Source organism: Gossypium hirsutum, chromosome A06, assembly GCF_007990345.1.
Source record: "Gossypium hirsutum isolate 1008001.06 chromosome A06, Gossypium_hirsutum_v2.1, whole genome shotgun sequence".
Lineage (NCBI taxonomy): Eukaryota > Viridiplantae > Streptophyta > Magnoliopsida > Malvales > Malvaceae > Gossypium > Gossypium hirsutum.
In genome coordinates, this window is record NC_053429.1 from 22,829,784 (window position 1) to 22,850,253 (window position 20,470).

The 20,470-nt window shown below is 34.9% G+C and overlaps 1 protein-coding gene across 4 annotated transcripts; it reads left to right on the forward strand.

The window, feature by feature from the left end:
* The first annotated feature begins 13,942 nt into the window (after nucleotides 1–13,942).
* On the forward strand, nucleotides 13,943–20,223 carry LOC107962185 (mannosyltransferase APTG1). 4 transcript variants are annotated; one of them, XM_016898482.2, is made up of 11 exons: nucleotides 13,943–14,717; nucleotides 14,843–14,890; nucleotides 14,982–15,219; nucleotides 15,378–15,495; nucleotides 16,580–16,684; nucleotides 16,789–17,075; nucleotides 17,997–18,278; nucleotides 18,396–18,597; nucleotides 19,315–19,466; nucleotides 19,549–19,705; nucleotides 19,805–20,223. In XM_016898482.2, exons 3-11 carry the CDS (start codon nucleotides 15,011–15,013, stop codon nucleotides 19,877–19,879), a joined length of 1,587 nt encoding a protein of 528 aa, XP_016753971.1. In that variant the 5' UTR covers nucleotides 13,943–14,717; nucleotides 14,843–14,890; nucleotides 14,982–15,010; the 3' UTR covers nucleotides 19,880–20,223. The 4 variants fall into 4 exon arrangements, with proteins under 4 accessions (XP_016753971.1, XP_040971099.1, XP_040971100.1 ...); XM_041115165.1 differs by lacking the exon at nucleotides 14,843–14,890 and having other exon boundaries at nucleotides 13,947–14,717; nucleotides 15,174–15,219; XM_016898480.2 differs by lacking the exons at nucleotides 13,943–14,717; nucleotides 14,843–14,890 and having other exon boundaries at nucleotides 14,929–15,219.
* The last annotated feature ends 247 nt before the right edge of the window (nucleotides 20,224–20,470 follow it).

The window sequence follows — 20,470 nt, forward strand, 5'->3', positions numbered from 1 at the left end:
TTGCACTTTAAAGACCCGAATTTATGGTTCTCTAGCTATTTAATACATCTAGCTAGTAAAAAAAAATTTTGCCCTTTATGCAATTTAGTTCTTTTTCATAATTGAGCTCACAATCGCAAAAATTAATTCACCAAAATTTTCATGCACTCATATAATCATGCTATAACACCAAAATAATAATAATATTCCTCTCGCATCTTGCTTTTCGCCTTTCTCCTCCATTTCAGGGCAGTTTCGGATGAAATGGTCTAACGACCCACATTTGAAACAGCCTCTTTCATTTCCTCGGCACTCACCAAAATGGCGTGTATCGCACTGTGAACATTCTAGTCTGTTCGGTCGAGCACTACCAAAACTCGCGATAAAAGTGGTTTGAGCCTTAGACGCCGTGTACTGCTTATTCTTATTTCTACTCGAGAATCTCACTGAAGCATTCAATTGATTAATGGACTCTCTCGATCTGTTGGACAAGGTCAGAAATGATTTTCTAATTTGTCTTTTCTTTGAGTCACGAGACTCGTTATTAGCTTTTCTCTTCTCCTTGACCAATTATTTAGCCTAGCAAACTCTCTCAATAAGCACCACAAACTCCCTTAACTCTAATATGCCGACTAATAATTGGATGTCTTCATTCAATCTGTCCTCAAATCTCTTGCACGTGATGGCTTCGGTAGATACGCACTCCCTAGCGTATTTGCTGAGCCTTACAAACTCACACTCATACTCTGCTACTGTCATTCGGCCTTGCTTCAATTCTAGAAATTCCTTTCTCTTCTAATCTATAAACCTCTAACTAATATACTTCTTTCGGAATTCCTCTTGGAAACACTCCCAGGTAATTATTTCCCTTGGTACAACCGACACAAGGGTGTTCTACCATTGGTAGCCCGAGTCTCGTAGAAGTGACACAACACACTTTATACACTCCTCAGGTGTGCAAGACAACTCATCAAATACCCTATTGGTATTTTCTAGCCAGAACTCTACCCTCTCTGGGTCATCATCTATATTAGCTCTAAATTCCTCAGCCTCCTACTTTCTAATTCTATCAACCGGAGGTTTCTCCCTTCTTAACATCTCTACCGCTTAGGGCACTATGGGGTTAAGCTGAGGGATTAGAGGGGGTGGGGGAGGTGGAGTGTTCGGATTTGCACGAACAAACTCTGAATACCGGTCATCCATCATATAGAGGTAGGCTTCTATAGCCCCTCCGCCCTGACTCAGTGTTATGGGCCCACTCTCGACAGGCGTGATCCCCTCAGCGGGATCTAGCGCATTACTCTCCACATCATCCGCCACTGCTCCGTCGAGATTCATTTACTATATGAAAATACAATTTAAAGGTCAAGAGTTGTCACACTACCATAATGTATTTATGGCATGTATAGCTAGACTTGTACACTCGCTACGTTAGTCCGAGAATTGACTAAACTTGGCTTTGATACCACTAAATGTAATATCCTTTACCCGAGTTCGACGCTGGAACAGGATATGAGGTGTTACCGGACTTAAACACGTATATATAAACATTTTTGGGTTATAAAATTTTGCTCAATTTTTAAAACCTTCAACTTCCTCTTAACGACCCTAATATAGACCTACGAGGTTCAAAATACGCTTGAGGTCCAAAACACGCTTTGGAAATGGTTTGGAAATAAACAAAACACTTTAGAACACTTTGTAAAATTTCAAAGCAAACAGGGGCACACGCCCGTGTGGAAGGATGACACGTCCGTGTGTCTTCTTAACATGGCCAGGTTGAAGGCACATGTGGCTCACACATCCTGAACATATCGGGACACGCCTGTGTCCCTAACTCGTGTGAATTTTTTTCTCAATTTGAACCTACAGGGGTTTTCACATCGCTTGGTACACGTCCGTGTCCCCACACGGCCATGACATGCTCGTGTCTCAGCCCGTATACAAAAACCTTGACATTTTGTTTCTGACATCAGCAACCCTTTAAGGGCACACGACCATTGTACACGCCTGTGCATTAGGCCGTGTCCTTTACACGATTGAGACACAAGGCCGTGTCTCCACCTGTGTGGTTGCTACCGGGCATTCTGTTTTGCCAAATTTAGGTGCAGATGATACACGGCCTGACTACACGCCTATGAGGCAAACTGTGTGTCACACACAGTCTAAACACATGCCCGTGTGTCTACTCGTGTGGACAAAAACAAGGCTATCTACCAAGACTTTTTGCCACCCTTACTTGCACCAACTTACACAACATCAAACATAACCAATCCAAGCATAAGCACACATAACCAAAACAGCCACAACCATGAGAATTTTCATCAAATGCATTTAATAATAATCAATATTAGCCAACATTAATGGCCTATACAAAATGAATATCACATCCATATGAGCCAACATTTGTGGCTAAATTAACATGAAACTAAACAAAAATACCAAGTCCTTATACATGCCACACTCAAAACAGTTAAACTAGCTATACCAAAAGCTTCAGGTGATAGTGTGATTGATGCCTCAGACGTCCCTTAATTCCTAATGCTAGTTTGGCGGCACTATATGAAAATGGAAAAGAGAGGGAGTAAGCATAAAGCTTAGTAAGTTACATGTAAATAAGTAACAACATCAACCATGCATATTTAAACACATAGCATATTATAAATCAACACAACGTTCTTGAGTGAACAAAGGTAGATATCACTCAATACTTATATATCACAAGTATAAGCCAAAATTTACAAAATCGTCCCAAAATCATTTTCATAGATAGAACTTACTCATGTTTTTCTTACCATTAAGGCATCATAACTAGACTCATATCTCATGAGTTTTGACTAAGAACCTGTACCACTCACAACATGATTATATCATTCCATATCTTTATCATAAGCTTTAAAATAACTCATAAAACCATTTGGAATACTAAAGGATATCTGATAAGCCTCACACAAAAGGGTAAATTACTGATGCCATATCCCAAACATGGTCTTACACTAGCTCACATGTCGAGGTCGATGCCATGTCTCAGACATGGTCTTACACTAGCTCCCTTCTCAATGCCGATGTCATGTCCCAGATAGGGTCTTACTCTAGCTCTCATAACATTGTCGATGCCATGTTCCAAACATGGTCTTACACTGGCTCTCATAATGTGGTCGATGCCATGTTCCAAACATGGTCTTACACTAGCCTTCATAATGTGGCCGATGCCATGTTCCAAACATGGTCTTACACTGGCTCTCATAATGTGGCTAAGGTCATGTCCCAAACATGGTCTTACACTAGCACACATATCACCCAATGTAATGGCATGGATCCAATCTATTCCTAGGTTCAACTGGGAATTTACCACATTAATTTTCGTCATGCATTAATCATCAAAATCAATCATTCCACACATAATAACGATAAAGTTGCCTTACTTACGTACAACTTACCTCGGTATACAAAAGGTGGGTGACTAGTCGATTTTTAATCCACTAGCTTAGCTTTCCCTCGGTCTAGGTTTGGATTTCGTATTTCTTGGTCTATAATGATAAAATTTACTAGCTTAATCATCACATCAATCAAGACATTTATAAACCACATTTTTGGCAAAATAACTCATTTGCCCCTAGACTTTCACAAAATTATGATTTTACCCCTAAGCTCATAAATTGATTTTCATCAAATTTTCTCACTAACCAAGCCTAGCCGAATTCTTTGTATACTAGAAGTAGCCCACAATTCCAATTATTGCACATGTTTACCACATAATTTATAACTTATGCATAATGGTTCTTAGTTATGGTTTTCATGAAAACTACTTCACAAAAGTTGTTTATTTAACAACCATAACTCATTTTCTTCTATAAAATTTCAGCAACCAACATGAGTACTCTCATGGCAAAACCCTAGACTCTCAACCATTTTACAAAATAGTCCCCCCATTAGTTAGCTTATGCTACAAGGGTCCCAAAAATACAAAAATTATCAAGAAAGACCATCAAAATCACTTACTTGCAAAAGTAAAGAGTGGCTAAAATTTTGAAGCTCCAAAACCCCTAAAATGGTTGATATTTTCGGTGGTGAAGAGAAGAAATGAAAAAGATGATAGCTAGTCTTTAGGTTTTTATTTTTTTATCAATTCATTCACCTAACATTTGACCATCCCTTGAATTAAGCTCCATGTCTAGCCACTAATATTTTATTGGTCTATTTACTCAATAAGGACCTCTAATTTAATGTTCCATAGCTATTTGACACCTTTAGCTAGTAGAACAAAACTTTCGCACTTTATGTGATTTAGTCCTTTTTCACAATTAAGCATGCAATCGCTAAAACTATTTCACCAAAATTTTTATGCACTCATATAATCATGCTATAACACATAAAATAATAAAAATAATAATTTCTCTGACCTTAGGTTAGTGGTTCTGAAACCACTATTTCGATTAGACCCAAAATTGGGCTATTACAAGAACCCCGAGTATCCTTAGTATTCCAATGTGGTTCAATGGGTAAATCAAAGATGAGTATGAGAATAAAATTACTATGAGTAAACAGGCATATACGTAAGCCTATAACTATAAATTCATTATTATTGTGAAAATAATTGTTTATTACCCATTTTGATTGACAGTGCACATACTTGTGATGTTGGATATATGATAAATATAAGCTACGAGCTTATACAAGTGAAAGGTGGTTGAACTATATGTTGAAATTCTGATTACTCACAAATAATGTGCATGTGATTAATAGGATGGAAATAACTTGTTAATTAATGTGATATGTTATAATGGGAAGACTATAGTGGCTAGGCTAATGCCAAGGTATATAAATGGTGTTTATAAGTTAAAGGAGTAAGCACTATGGATGAATAAATAGAAATCTTAAAATCTAATGTCAATTGAAATTATAGTACTCTTATGGATGGATAAAGTAAATGAATGTTAATAGTTTTTTATTATTTGCATATGAACTTACTAAGCTATATTATATAGCTTACCCCCTTTCTTTTCCCATGTTTTATAGGTTAATTTAGCTAGCTCAGGTTGGAGACCGTCGAAGATGCCATCACACTATCAAGCTATCATCGTGGGTAAAAATGAATACAAACCTCTTAAGTTTATGGCATGTATAGGGGCTTAGTCAATTGTGAATGTGTCATTATGATTTAGCCAAAAGTATTGGCTTGTAATGGTTAAGGGTTTGATGTAATATGAAGCCATGTAAATTGGCTTATATTGATATTTGATTCATTTTGTATAAGGCCATGAGATGTGGCTCATATTGATTATTGGGTTGTAAGCCTATTTATTTAAGTAGACATGTGCCCCTACAATGGTAATGTGGTTGGTGGTTGTGTGAATGTGATGAGATGTGTTATGGTTATGAATGCTTGATGATTTAATTGAGATTTGTTTCGTATGATGATAAACATGGCTTAAATGAGAATTGGTAAGTTGGGCTTGACAAAGTATGAAGTCTTATGCGTGTATAAGTAAAGATGAATTGATCACGTTCATGTCTTGTTTGTGTATGTTTAAGTGCTCAGTTAAGCCATGCTAAATGCCTTTGAATTCATGTATATGTATGTGCAAATAAAGGTGGCAACTGGCTTGGAAAATAGCCTCAAAGTTGTCCACATGAGTAGGCACACGGGCATATGTCTAGACCGTGTGTGACACACGGTCTACCCCCATGGGTGTGTGATCCGGTCGTGTGTCCCCTGTACCCTAATTTGGTAAAATAGAATGCTCAGTAGTAAACACACGGGCAAAGACATGGCTGTGTGTCTCAGCCATGTGGAGGCCACAGCCTAAGCACACGCGCATGTGGCTTGGCCGTGTGACCTCAATTTAGTCGATGATGTCATAAATAGAGAGTTACACGGGTTGAGGACACGGGTGTGTGACCCTCTAAAATAGGAAAATTTTCTAAGTATTGTATAAGTTCTGAGAGTTCTCGGTTTAGTCCCGAACCACACCCAATGTATGTTTTGGGCCTCGAAGGCCATATAAGGGACTATATGCATGTGAATGAAAAGTTGTAAATTTGGACGAAAATTCAGGTCTCGATTTTGTATGATTGTGTAAGTTTATGTCCGGTAACGCCTCATACCCTTTTCCAACGTCAAATACAAGTAAGGGGTGTTACATTCAAACTCCTTTTTAACACGGTTCTGACATGTATTAATCAGATGACAATTAATTAAAAGTTATGCATATAGAGACTTATAAGTTTTTTTTTTGTTGATAAAATAGGGCCCTATAAGTTAATTTCAAATTTAGAGTATAAAATCTTAAATTTAAGTAAATTTATAATGTAATCTATCAATTTGATATAAGCAAGCTCCTATCAATTATCAAACAGATTTATCATCTATGTTAGAGTTTGGATATGGTTAAAAGTAAATTTTAATTTAAGTTATTATTAATGAAATTAATATTTAAATTTAAATTTTATTATAAAATTAATATAAAATATAAAAAATTAATTGCTATTGAAATTTTATTTTTGTGGCGAATGTTTAATTTCAACGTGAGTTGTTTTTGTCCCTACCCCAAATTTCCATCTTTTCACTTGGGAATGTTTTTGAACCTTGGGCTTGTTCTAATGTTTTTCAATATGTGTATATTTAAGTTGCGTTTATAATTTACACAACGTTTGGTTCGCTGTAATAGAATAGAGTTGTAATGTAATAGAGCTGTAATTAGTAATTGAATTATTTAGTTAAATGGAATGGAATAGAACTGTAATAGTATTCTTATATTTGGTTGAATGGAATGATGTTGTAATATCATAAGAAAAAAAGTTGAAATGACCAGAGTAACCTTTGTAGAATTTTTTTAGGTAGATAATTATTATTGTTATTAAATTTTAATAAGATTATTAAATATAATTTAATAAAAATAAAATTAAATAATTTAATCATATTTTAATATAATTATTATTAAATATAATTTAATAAAAAATAATGATATATAATTTAATAATATAAATTAATAAAAATTATAACATAATCTCATGGGATCATAGTTGTCAAAATTACAAATATTGATCCAAAAATAATTATTATTCTCATTTTTATACATATGAAAAATATCAAACACTATACACCAAATAAACCCAAGCAAGCAAACCCCTATTTTAACTTCTCTATATCTTTCCCCAACCTATTAACACAAATCTAAAAATGCTCCCCCAAAAATATCAGAAAAGAAAAAGGGCCCTGCTGCTCTCATTGATGTATCTTTAATCTGAATCACTTTTTATACTTTCCATGGCCTTCAATCCTCTTGGTCTCTGCATTATGCGAAAACCCCACATCAAAAACGTAAATATTAGGAAAAAAAATTATTGCATTAGAGGAAATGTAAAAGAAGAGAAACCAAATCATATGTTACCTTCTTAAAACTCTTTTTTGTTCCCTAACTTCATATCTTTCTTGGCACATATCAGTCAACCATGCCCTAAGGCTCACTAATTGCCACCACAACCCACCAATACATGTCAAATTTACACCAAAAATATATATGAAGCCTATATATATGCTTCATATACAACAATGTTTACTTACAAAAGTAAACTAAATTATGCTTCAACAAAATGAACCAAGTTGCTATTTTCGAGTCTTAGTTTGACAATAGTTGAAAGAAAACAGATAAAAGTTGTATGATCAGTTGTGATACTCATGAACTTATATGTACACCAAGTTAAAAAAGGCAAACTAGAAACTAAAACAAACTATCTAACATTAAGCTATGTGTAACCCTATATACATGTTTGTAATGATTTCATTTGTTGATAAATAATTCCACTTGATTTCATTTGTTGATAAATAATTCCACTTACTTCTGTTCTTTGTTGATTTAGTCCTTCACTTGCAGGAGGTTATTCAGGATGTGTTAGAATTGAGTGTCCCGAATCCTTATTTAAACAAAATACAGTGGTAAAATAAAATAAAAGTAAAATCCATATAGAACTATACTTCTTTTATTTTATTTTAGAATAAGGTTTTTTAAACCTTATTAAACTCCATCTATTTAATATTTGATTAGAATACGGTGTTTCAATCTTATTACATTCCTATTAGAATATGGTTTTACAAGCCTATAAATAGACATGGTCTACTCCTCTTGTAATTATTCGAATTTGACTTAGTGAATTATCTTCTCCTCTACCCGTGGTTTTTCCCTAAAAGGATTTCTACGTAAAATCTGTGTGTTCTTTTTTTTTCTCTCTTTTCTTTGTGATACATTGCTTTTTTTTCTCTCTTTTCTTTACGACACATTGTCATTATCGATGTTCTATTTTTCACAAATTGGTACCCGAGCTTCTAGGTTGTTTATCTCAATCACGGTAATGGCGTCTTTAAAGTATTAAATTTCATTGTTGAATCGCAACACCATATTCGCATTGTGGCAGATAAAGATGCAGTCAGTTCTTGCACAAATGGACTTGGAGGATGCTCTGCTAGGGATATATAAGATGCCTTCGATATTGACGAAGGAAGAGAAAAGGCATAAAGATCAAAAGGCGTTAACGTAGTTACATCTGCATTTCTCTAATGAAATTTTGCAAGATGTGATGAAGAAGAAGACCATCGCTGCACTATGGAAGAGGTTGGAACAAATATGTATGTCAAAAACTCTAACCAGCAAGCTGTACATGAAGCAACGTCTTTATGATCATCGTTTGGAGGAAGGTACGTCTGTGCACAAACACTTAACAGTGTTTAAAGAAATCATCTCAAACTTAAAGGCTATGGAGGTTTAGTATGATAAGGAAGATCTAGCATTGATTCTACTTTGTTCATTGCCCCCGTTTTATTCAACCTTTAGAGACATGATTTTATATTGCCATGAATCTTTCACAGTTGATGAGGTTTATGATTCTTTAACCTCATATAAACTTGACTCTTAGGGAGAGGGTCTTATTGTTCATGAGAGATAAGATCGAAATACTGATAACGATCGTGGAAGGACACAGGAACAGAATCCTCGCGGTAAATCTAAGGTTAGATCAAAGTCTTTAAACAGAGGTAAAACTTGTAACTTCTGTAAGAAGAAAGGGCACATTAAACCTAAGTGTTATAAGCTACAGAACAAGATCAAAAGGGAGGTTGCAAATCAAAAGGAAAAAAACCAGAAAAATCCAGTGAAGCTATGTTGTAAAAGCTACAACGGTGGTGAACTTCTAGTCGCTTCTGTCAACAATTATAAAGTGAGTGAGGAGTGGATCCTTGATTCGAGCTGCACCTTTCACATGAGTCCCAATCCGGATTGGTTTAGAACTTATGAAACAGTGTGGTGTTGTTTTAATGGGAAAAAATGCTTCGTGTAAAATTACAGGTGTTGGAACGATTAAAGTTAATATGTTTAACGGAGTTGTCAGAACACTTAGTGACGTGCGACATGTTCCAGAATTGAAGAGAATTTTTTTTTAGTACTCTTGATTCAAAATGGTACAAATACACAGCTGAAAGTGGGGTTTTAAATATTTCTAAAGTTTCCCTCGTTGTGATGAAAGGGCAAAGAAAGATTGCCAAGTTATATGTTCTGTAGGGTTCTATTGTTACTAGTGGTGGAACTGTTGCTTTCTTTTTCCTTATCTGATTATGCTCCTAGGGCATATGAGTGAGAATGACATGACAAAATTAAGTAAAAGAAGACTTCTTGATGGGCAAGGAATTTGCAAACTGAAGTTTTATGAGCACTGCGTTTTGGGGAAGCAAAAGAGAGTTCGATTAACCAGAGGAATCCATAACACGAAGGGAATATTGGAGTATATTCATTCTGGTTTATGGGGGCCATCCAGAGTACCTTCGAGAGGTGGAGCTAATTATATGCTAACTTTTATTGATGATTTGTCCAAAAAAATTTGGGCGTTTTTCCTAAAGCAGAAAAGTGATGTGTTTTCTACATTTAAGTATTGGAAAACAATAATTGAAAAACAGATGGCAAAACAAATAAAACACTTCAGTATAGACAATGTCTTAGAGTTCTGTGCTGATGAGTTTAATGAACTATGCAAGTCAGAAGGGATCGTGAGACACTTGACAGTTCGTCATACTTCACAACAAAATGGCATTGTAGAACGATCATCGAGAAAGTTCGATGTATATTGTCGAATGCTAACTTACCAAAGTCGTTTTGGGTCGAAGCAGCCTTTACTGAATGTTTTTTGATCAACCAATCTCTATCCATTTCTATTGAGAAAAAGACTCCTCAAGAGGTATGGTCTAGCAATCCTACTGATTATTTTGATTTAAAGATCTTTGGGTGTCCTGTGTATGCTTATGTTAATAATGGAAAATTGGAACCGAGATCCATTAAATGTGTTTTTCTTGGTTATAAAGCTAGTGTAAAAAGGTATAAGTTATGGTGTCCTGAAAAAAGAAAAGTTGTGATTAGTAGAGATGTTATTTTTGATGAAACTGCTATGCTACCTAACTTATCTCTTAAAGACTCTTCCAATAAAGAACATCAAAAGCAAGTTGAGTATCAGATTATTTTAGAATCTACAATAGAGTCGACTCTTTAAGCCATTATAGAATTTTAGAATAGAGTTGCTTCTTCACCATAATACTCTATCTCCAAAAATAGAACTAGAAGAGAGATTAAACCTCCAAAGAAGTATGTCGAGGCTGGTCTAGTTGCTTATGCTTTAAATATGGCTGAAGATATAGATACAAATCAAGAGCCGTCTAATTATTCTGAGGCGGTTAGCTGTGAAAACTAAAAAAAAGTGGATGTTTGCTATGCAAGAGGAGATGGAATCACTCCACAAGAACAGAACATTGGATCTTGTGAAACTTCCTAAAGGTAAAAATGTTGATCATTGTAAATGGGTGTTTAAAAAGAAAGAAGGGACTCTAGGAGTTGAAGAACCCAGATATAAAGCAAGACTTGTTGCAAAGGGTTACAGTCAAATTCCAGGAGTGGACTTCATAGATGTGTTCTCCCCACTTGTGAAGCATAGTTCGATTAGAGCTTTGCTTGGTATTGTGGTCATGCATGATTTGGAGCTTTAGCAGTTAGATGTAAAAACTGCATTTTTCATAGAGAACTTGAGGAGGATATTTACATGCAACAACTAGATGGTTTTATAGTCTCAGAAAAAGAGGACTATGTTTGCTTGCCGAAAAAGTCCCTTTACGGTTTGAAACAGTCACCAAGATAGTAGTATAAGAGGTTTTATTCCTTTGTGACTTCTTATGATTTTAAAAGAAGTATCTTTGACAGTTTTGTTTATTTTAAGAAAAACAGTGATGGTTCTTTTGTGTATTTACTCTTTTATGTTGATGACATGTTAATCGCAACGAAAGATAAAGGAAAGATAAAAAAGGCCAAAGCCCAACTAAGTGAAAAATTTGAGATGAAAGATTTGGGACCAGCAAAGAAGATACTTGGTATGGAGATTCTTAGAGATAGAAAAGCAAATAAATTGTACCTAAGTCAGAAGGGGTACATCAAAAAAGTTCTTTGCAGGTTTAATATACAGAGTGCTAAACCTGTTAGTCCTTCTTTAGTAGCCCATTTTAGACTTTCATCAACTTTGTCTCCACAATCAGATGATGAGATTGAGTACATGTCACATATTCCATATTTTAGTGCAGTGGGATCTCTCATGTATATTATGGTTTGTTCACGTCCAGATTTATCGTATGCAATCAGTGCAGTTAATAGATACATGGCGAATCCTAGTAAAGAACACTGGAAAGCAGTTCAGTGAATTTTAAAATACTTACGAGGTATTACTGATGTTTGCTTACAGTTTGGAAGAATTAGAGATGGAGTTCGTTGGGTATGTTGATACTAATTTTGTTGGAGACCTTGATAAAAGAAGATCTCTCACAGGTTATGTCTTTACAATCAGAGGTTGTGCAATCAGTTGAAAAGCCACTTTGCAAACTACAGTCGCTTTGTCTACTGCTGAAGCTGAGTACATGGCGATAGCTGAGGTTTGTAAAAAAGCCATTTAGTTGAAGGGACTCTTTAGTGAACTCAATGGAGACCTTCAAATCAATGCAATATTTTGTGACAGTTAGAGTGACATCTTCCTTACAAAAGATCAAATGTTCCATAAGAGAATAAAACACATTGATGTTCGGTATTATTTTGATGGTGATATTATTGCTCGTGGTGATATTGTTGTAAGCAAAATTAGTACTCATGAAAATCCTGCAAATATGATGACTAAGTCACTTCCTATAACCAAGTTTCAGTATTGCTTAGACTTGATTGGTGTTCATTGTTGAAGTTAAACCCTTAAAGGGTTTTGTGGAAGAGGTAGAGAACTTATTCGTTGAGAGTTCGTGATGAAGAACTTGTTCATTGAGAATTCGTGTCAAGGTGGAGATTGTTAGAATTGAGTGACCTGAATCCTTATTTAAATAAAATACAGTGGTAAAATAAAATAAAAGTAAAATTCATATAGAACTACACTTCTTTTATTTTATTTTAGAATAAGGTTTTTTAAACCTTATTAAACTCCATCTATTTGATATTGATTAGAAAAATGTGTTTCAATCTTACTACACTCCTATTAGAACATGGTTTTACAAGCCTATAAATAGACATAGTCTACTCTTGTAATTATTCGAATTTGAATTAATGAATTATCTTCTCCTCTGCCCATGGTTTTTTCTCGAAAGGGTTTCCACGTAAAATCCATGTGTTTTTTTTCTTTCTCTTTTCTTTTCGATACATTGTCATTATCGACGTTCTATTTTTCACAGGATGTCTTTTGGATCTTCACCAATTTTACCACTCTCATGAGCACCAATAGGATTGAAGTAACGCAGTAAAATGATGCGCCAATCTAGTTTAGCCTTCTAAATATCTATTGCAATTTCTTCAAGGAAAAACTGGTAAATATAAGGAAAAGTTTATCGATTAAATACAATAAATGTACAATTCTTGTGAATTAAGAAAAGAAACATTTTAGAACAGTCTAGTGTCACGAATCAAAGTTCAAAGCCCATGATCGCACCAAATGCATCCAATAGAGGTCTATTGTTTAGATGTGGATCATTTGGCCCGCAAGAACTGACCCGATTCGGTAAGCTGTTGGAGAAACCTGTCAGATTGAAGCCTAGTTGGCTCGTTAATAAAGATATGACAACTTAGGGTATCTTGATAAGTATGGGAACTAATCGTTAAATATTGATATAGAATCATTTCTTGTAAATGTTAGATTTGATATGATTTGATGTAATCTTGTAAATTCCTAAAATTAAGGGATAGACTAATCTCGTCTGTCGATGTAATTTAATCTTGACCATCGATTTTTGGGAGCTCAACTATATAAATAGAGAGTCTTCCATTCATTTGTACTCACTTCATTCATTATTTCGTTATTCTTTGTGAATAAAAGAATATAGCAAGCATTTACTCAAACACCTCTCGTGCGTTCTTTTTGTTGTTCTTTCTATTGTTCTTTTGTGACTTCTTTTGGCATAAATTACTTCCGCTATACAAATTGGTGCCTTGGAGGAGTTCTAAAAAAATCCTCACTTGAGTAAAAGTTGACTTAGGCGACTTTGGACAAACGAATCGTAAGAAGAAAGATCTAGCCCCGTGACACTAGTACTTACCTTGGTTTGTCCATAAGGATTCATGACCTTTAATTCAAAATCCTCAACACATGGTATTTTCTCGGGTTAGCCATACACAGTTGTGGAGGATAAGAATACCATCTACTTAGTAAAAAAAACATGTGAATACGTATAGCAACAAAGTAAAAGAAGAATAAGGATGCAATCGCATTTTCTAGTGGTGTTTGTGTTTATTAACACCTGAAAACTTTAGTGAAATTGAAGCAGTACAAGCAAATGTTTTTTTGGCATAAAAGCATTGACACGTAATAAATTCCTTAATTGATTTCTTGGCACTCAACAATCCTCACATTTAGACATATCATAGGAATAAAGCGTTTTTGAGGTGATATCTCCTTAAGCACCGAATCAATAATAAGTGGGGAGGAGATAGAATAAAAATCACATCATTTCTCTATATAAATCTACTTGTAATAGGATACTCTATTCAACCAAACAACTATTTACTATGAGCCACGGAATATGATTGTAATGGTTATGCCTTTACATTGAGCCAAAGATGGCATTAGTTTTCATTCATAGAGCTGCTGGGATTCCTTTTTAAGACAATCATATATTAACTAGACAAGGATTAGTGATTAATAATAAAAAATCATTTAGAAAAGAATTATAGATCATAAGAAACAAAGGGGAGGTTTTACCATCTTCAACTTTAATTAGGTTGTTGATTCTGTTTGTTCCACTCAGACCCACCTTTTCTTTTGCTGTCCCTGACTATGTAGATTGAAAGGCAGTTTAATGAAGCGAACGGGGTGGATGCATCTGGGTTTGAATTAGATTGGGTAAACGGGAGAATCACAGTCGAAGGAACTTAGGTTTTTGGATTTGTGATTGGGAAAATTAGGGTTTTGATAGGGGGAGATTTTTGACAGATGATGGAAGGTAGGGGTTGAAGTTGGTGAACGAAGGGAGAAGGACTTAAAGAGGGGGGAAAATATATAGACATTAGGAGGGTGGATTGATGGTACTTGAAGGGGAAAATGCAAGGCTATGCATGGGCAGGGAGGAGGTGAGGAGAGGAAAAAGGCACAGCACATGCGGCAGCCCCTACACGTGCAACGGTGGTTCTGAGTTGTGATGGTGGTGCTTTTGCCTCTGTTCTTCCTTTACTGTTAATTCCTTTTCAAAGGTATTACTTCCTAAAGCAATTTTTCTTAATTAGGTTAGATTAGATTAGATTTTTCTTTATTAGATTAGATTTTTCTTTGTTTTCTAGGTTTTCCTTTTTGTTTGATTGTTGGTATGTTTTATCAGTGATTTGGTGAGAGGGGCTTTATCTGATTGATTTTGGGAAATAAAAAGGTTTGATTTTGCTTGATAAGTTGTGTCGGTTTTCATAGGTGGTATCTGTTTTCCCATCGTTTCAAATTTTGATATCCAATGAAACATTCAGAATTGCAGTCACCGCTGAAGAGCATAAAAATGAGACAGAGAAAGAATGGTTCTTCAATTAAGCATCCAAATCTGTCTGATGCTGAAGCAAAATCACAAAAGAAATCTCCATATTCTTTAAAGGATGTATTCTTAACTTGTTTGGGATTTCGAATGCTGAATGCATTGTTGATTCAAACTTACTTCAATCCAGATGAACACTGGCAAGCACTTGAAGTTGCGCATCGTATTGCCTTCGGGTACTCCCATTTCTCTTCAGAACTATTACCCGGAGAATCATAGATATTCTTGATAACTGTTATTGAAGCATTGGAATGTGTTGGAAATTGTAGTTTAGTGATATCTGATAGAAAGTGATGATGGGTTTTATGTCTGTTTTATTTGATGAAATGAGTAGGTATGGTCATTTGACCTGGGAGTGGGAGGAGGGAATCCGAAGCTACTTGCATCCAATGATGTTTGCTCTCTTTTACAAACTTCTCGCATTATTGCGTCTTGATATACCATGTGTCATGGTAAATACAAATACAATTCTGGTTTAATCTCTGCCTGCATGTATAATATATATGTATGTGTGTCTGTCCATTTCCTTATGCATGATATCCATATGAATCCATGTATTATTGGGTGTTTGTGCATTCTTTTTGTTGCATACATTTACATTAGCAATACTATGCCAAAATCTTTTCCGACTTGTCCAAAATAAACATGGATATATCTGTCAACTTGTAGATTAGTATATGGTATGGAATTTATGGATGATACTAGGTGCAGCAATGGTTATGCTAAAAATGAGTTCTCCTCTTTAGTTTGGTATTCCTGTAATTTTGCAATTTCATTCCACTTTAGCAATTGGCATGTGCGTCTAATTACTTTTTACTGAATCTGTTGGTTTTTTTTTTTTTTTTGAAAATTACTGAATCTGTTGTTAATTTAATTTGAACTGCTAAAATAATCCTGGTTAAAAGTGAGATAAAGATTTTGGCTTGAGTAATTTCATATAAAGATCATCAAGGTTGACTTTTATTGTAATGGGGAAGCATCTTAAAAAAATTCCAGCCGTTGCTGTTCTTTGTAGGAAATACTGTGACTGATAAATAGTTTTTTATATCTTCGGAGCTAATACAGATAGAGAAATCAAACTAACTACATATTTGATAGCAGGATCTATTTATAGTTTTAATGTCTTGTCAGAGGACCTAAATTTGCTAGACCAACTATTGTTGAGTTCGGCCTTTTGACTTTGATTCTTCTGAGCCATAGGTGGACATGGCCCTTGAGAATGTTTAGTGCCATCTGAACCATATGAAAAATGTCAAGATTATAAAGAAAAGTGGATACTGAATTTTATGTGTATGTTTTTCTAATATTGGTTTTATAGAAATATGATTTTTGTCATTTGTTGCTCATAGATGTTACTTTTGATAATAAGTACCTAGAAAACAATGGTTATGTTTGCATTCTTTTATTCCATTCATGAAGTTATATCTATTTGCTTTTCTCTCATCATTAAATGAAGCTTTGAGTGCACAAAATTGTCGCTTATTTATTTTTTTTCAATGACTTATTGCTTATATCAATTTGTTATCTCATTTGTAGATTAAGGCCCCACGACTGCTGCAATCGATATTTTCTGCGGTTGGTGATTTGTACTTGTATAAACTTTCATTTGTCCTGTTTGGTGATGGTGTTGCAAAATGGGCAGTATCCTTTTGCTAAATCTTCTTAATAGACTTTTGCTACCTTTTACTATGAAGCTGTTGTCTTGGTTGTTGTCAATGGATTCGTACTTAACTTTTTTTCTTCAGCTATTTTCTCAATTGGCAAACTGGTTCATGTTTTTCTGTTTCAATCGCACATTTTCAAATAGTTTGGAGACCACTCTCACTCTTGTAGGCCTTTACTACTGGCCCTCAGTGAGAAGTTCTTTGAACAAAGCTCCTTCAGGTTCGAGAAAATGGGGTTTGGCCCTAGCCGCATTAGCTTGTGCCATTAGACCAACAAGTGCTGTTACTTGGGTGTATGTTGGCCTACTTGAGTTGTACTTGACTCATGACCGCCTGAGATTTATATTTGTGGAGTTGATTCCTATTGGGTAGATATTGCTTTCTCCCTCATTTTCCCTTGAAAATATTGTAGATGTTTGTGCTGAAAATGCCTCATCTATTTTTCTCATATTCATCAATTTTTTTAATGATATAAATTATCACAGTTGTGGTTGAAATTCTTGGCTTGAGTATAGTATCAAATTATGACTGATGAGTGCAACGAGTGGCACAAACTTTAGAGTCACCACTCACCTTGACAGTAATTGTTCACAGGAGCATATGCAACATCTTGATGAAATCTCAAATTATTTTCAATAGGTCAGGGCATGTGCACATTATATAGGAAAAATGGAAGAAAGAAAGAAAAAGGAGATAAAATGAAACATTCAATACTGTATGTTTTGGCTCATTTTGGCGGAAAATATTGTTTCTTGGTTCTTAGATTGCCTAGAAATTTAGTAATAAACATTAGACAAATTTACTCTGCTACACAATCGTAGTCCTGAATTTCTTACTTATTCTTAGTTCGATATTTATATTCAGTCTCATTCATAGCTTACAATTATAAGGTGGATGATGTATCAATTAAAGTTACATTTATTCATTTGCTATAAATGTCATATTTTTCATGAAATAGAGTAATCTAAATTTAATATTTCCAAATAAAGATAAATTTGGATTTGTTTTCAGACTACACTATTCTATTCTCTGTGTGTGTGTGCGCGCACCGTAAATGCTGGTGCTTCTTGCAGATGTGATCTTTGAGGAACAGTCAATACTTAGCCAACTTATGGCAACCATAGATAACTCATGAAAATGGATGGGTGTAGAATATTCATTTAGCCTTCAAAGTGCTTGTATGAAAGCATTTGTTTTTAGACATCAGCTGGAATTCATTTTCTATTTTACTGTTTTCTTCGTGGATTGTCTTACTCTTAAGTCTTAAACCTATTTCCGTAATTTAACAGGAGTGTGGTGCTTGGAATTACGTGTTTGTTGGATCGTCTAATGTATGACTCCTGGGTTTTAGTACCACTTAATTTTCTCAAGTTCAATTTTCTCTCCTCTGGCGGAGATTATTATGGAACTCACAAGTGGCACTGGTACTTCACTCAGGGATTTACAGTAATGGTATTCACTTTTCTACCATTTTGTGTTGCTGGCATTATCAAGTCTAAATATTGGAAGCTTTCTGGGCTTATTCTATGGGTTTTAGGACTTTACAGCATACTTGGTCACAAAGAATTCAGGCTAGTTTCTCTATCTTCTAATTCATTCAGTTGAGAATTCCTTATTTACCTTTGTTCTGCGATCATCTAATTCATCTGTTTTTTATTAAGAAATTCTGCTTCATCTGTTAACTGCAGATTTGTCCTCCCTGTACTTCCTATAAGTTTGATATTTGTTGGATATTCACTAGCTGCACTTGATGAACGTGATTCTCGAAATGGTGCAAAGAAAAGATCTTCGTGCATTTGCAACAAATGGCCTTCCAGAAAGCAACTTGCCATCTTCTTCTTGCTTGCATCCAATATTCCAATGGCCCTGTATATGAGTTTGATTCATCAGGTATATCGAATGCCTTGTCAATTCAAACAAAATTGTTTAATTTGTGCCTTATTACGTCACTTAAGTTGTCTGATTGCTTACATCTAAACATGTTTGCGGGCCAGTTTGGGCTGGGTTTAGGTAGGGCATTAATGCTTTCTCTTTCTGCCCATCTGGCCCAAATTTTGGGCCCTATGTATTTTACCCAGTTTGAATTAAATAGCAAAATATTGATTAGTATTTGGGTAATGGCCTAATGTGTTTGGGTTAGAAGCCTAGATAAATGTTAAATATATAATATTATTTATAAAGTAGTAAATATTTACTTGAATTCAAACTAAGCCAAGCTCAGGATTGAAAATTTTTGCTCAAGACCTGGCTTGCTTTTGTAATGTTTTTTATTTTTTTACCTAAGCCTGTTTTTTGGTCCTATTTTTTTCCAAACCCTTCTAAATTATCTGTTAGGTCTTCAGGTTTGGATGGATGGTCTGAACCTTAGACATGTCTACTTACATCCTGGGTTGTTTTTGTTCTTATCACTTTTTGTTTTTATTTTTATTTTCAAGCATTTACTTTATTAATTGATGTAGTTTCTCTCGTTGTTGCCCATTTCATTTATTTATTATTGTCCTAAAGTGAAACAAGAGAATAGGAAAAGATCCTTTACTACATTGTTTTGTTGAATATTCTACGATACTTTTGGTTCTCTTGATGCTAAATCTCAAACTTGCAAGACAGAGAGGAACTGAGGATGCGATGAACTATCTATCTAAAGAAGCTGCAAAAGGGAAAGTGAAAAGTATCGTTTTCCTAATGCCTTGCCATGCCACACCCTACTATTCCACTCTGCATAACAACCTGCCTATGCGTTTCTTGGATTGCACACCCAAGTTAGTCGTTTGCACTCTTTTTACTTTTTGTATTTATGCTTTTGTTGCTTTGTAGCTCTAATGCTATTCACATGCCATGCAGTAAGGGAATGCCTACTGAATCAGACCGTTTCATGATGGATCCAGTTAGTTTTGCAGTAGATTTTGCAAAAAATTGGTCTCACCCTAGTCACATTGTATTGTTTGATTCAGAGGAGAGGCACTTGAAGGATTTTCTAATTTCACATTCTTTTAGAGAGGTATGCGGTAATACCAGTTTGTTTTATCTATGTATCAAGCCATTCTTGATGGTGTTACTTGTTTCTAGCAATAAAGCAATTGCTTCTTTATAACTACAGGTTAGAAGGTTCTTCCATGCTCACTTTAAGGTGGACCGTGATCTTCAAGCATCCGTTGTTGTATACGCTGACTGACACGTAAAAGTTTCTAAAACCTGTTTCGCAATCTAGCCTTGATCTTTCTGAGCCTTTTTTGTTTCCAGATGATGGAATTCATTTATTCTTTTTAGAAATTTTGTTTTTTTTAAAAAAGAATTTGAACTTGAGAAAAAAAAACCATAGCTGCTGGTGGTACTATGCTCTATATTTAAGATGATCCCTGGTGATAAAACGATAAATCACGTTTTTCATGTCATGTAAACATGCTTATGTTAGTAATTTTGAGCATTTACATTTTGAACTGTTGAAGGAAAGGAAAAACAATTACATTATGTTGATGTAACCTATGTTTATTTCAAAGATAATCTGATTTGGTTTGATTCATGGGACTTAATTCTGAGAGTAGACCTAATAGGATTGATGTGCTTGCATCCCAAGCACCATTTATGTGGGTAGCAATCCTGGTCTAACATAGCATTCAAAAAGATTTTCCTCTTGAACGAGAAAAGACAACAGGGGAACTGTTCAAAAAATCCTTGGTGAAACTATGTATCCTTTGTTTTACAGTTTTTTCAAGCATACCCGTTATCCATTTGAGGGAGTAGCAATTTCGGGTTAGGAACAGTG

Excerpts from the sequence above, each read along its gene's own strand:
- LOC107962185 (XM_016898480.2), top strand. The coding sequence starts at position 14,969 with ATGAAACATTCAGAATTGCAGTCACCGCTGAAGAGCATAAAAATGAGA. Across the intron at positions 16,685-16,788 it reads ATGGTGTTGCAAAATGGGCA|CTATTTTCTCAATTGGCAAA; the intron begins GTATCCTTTTGC and ends TTTTTTCTTCAG. Across the intron at positions 19,467-19,548 it reads TTCTTGGATTGCACACCCAA|TAAGGGAATGCCTACTGAAT; the intron begins GTTAGTCGTTTG and ends CATGCCATGCAG.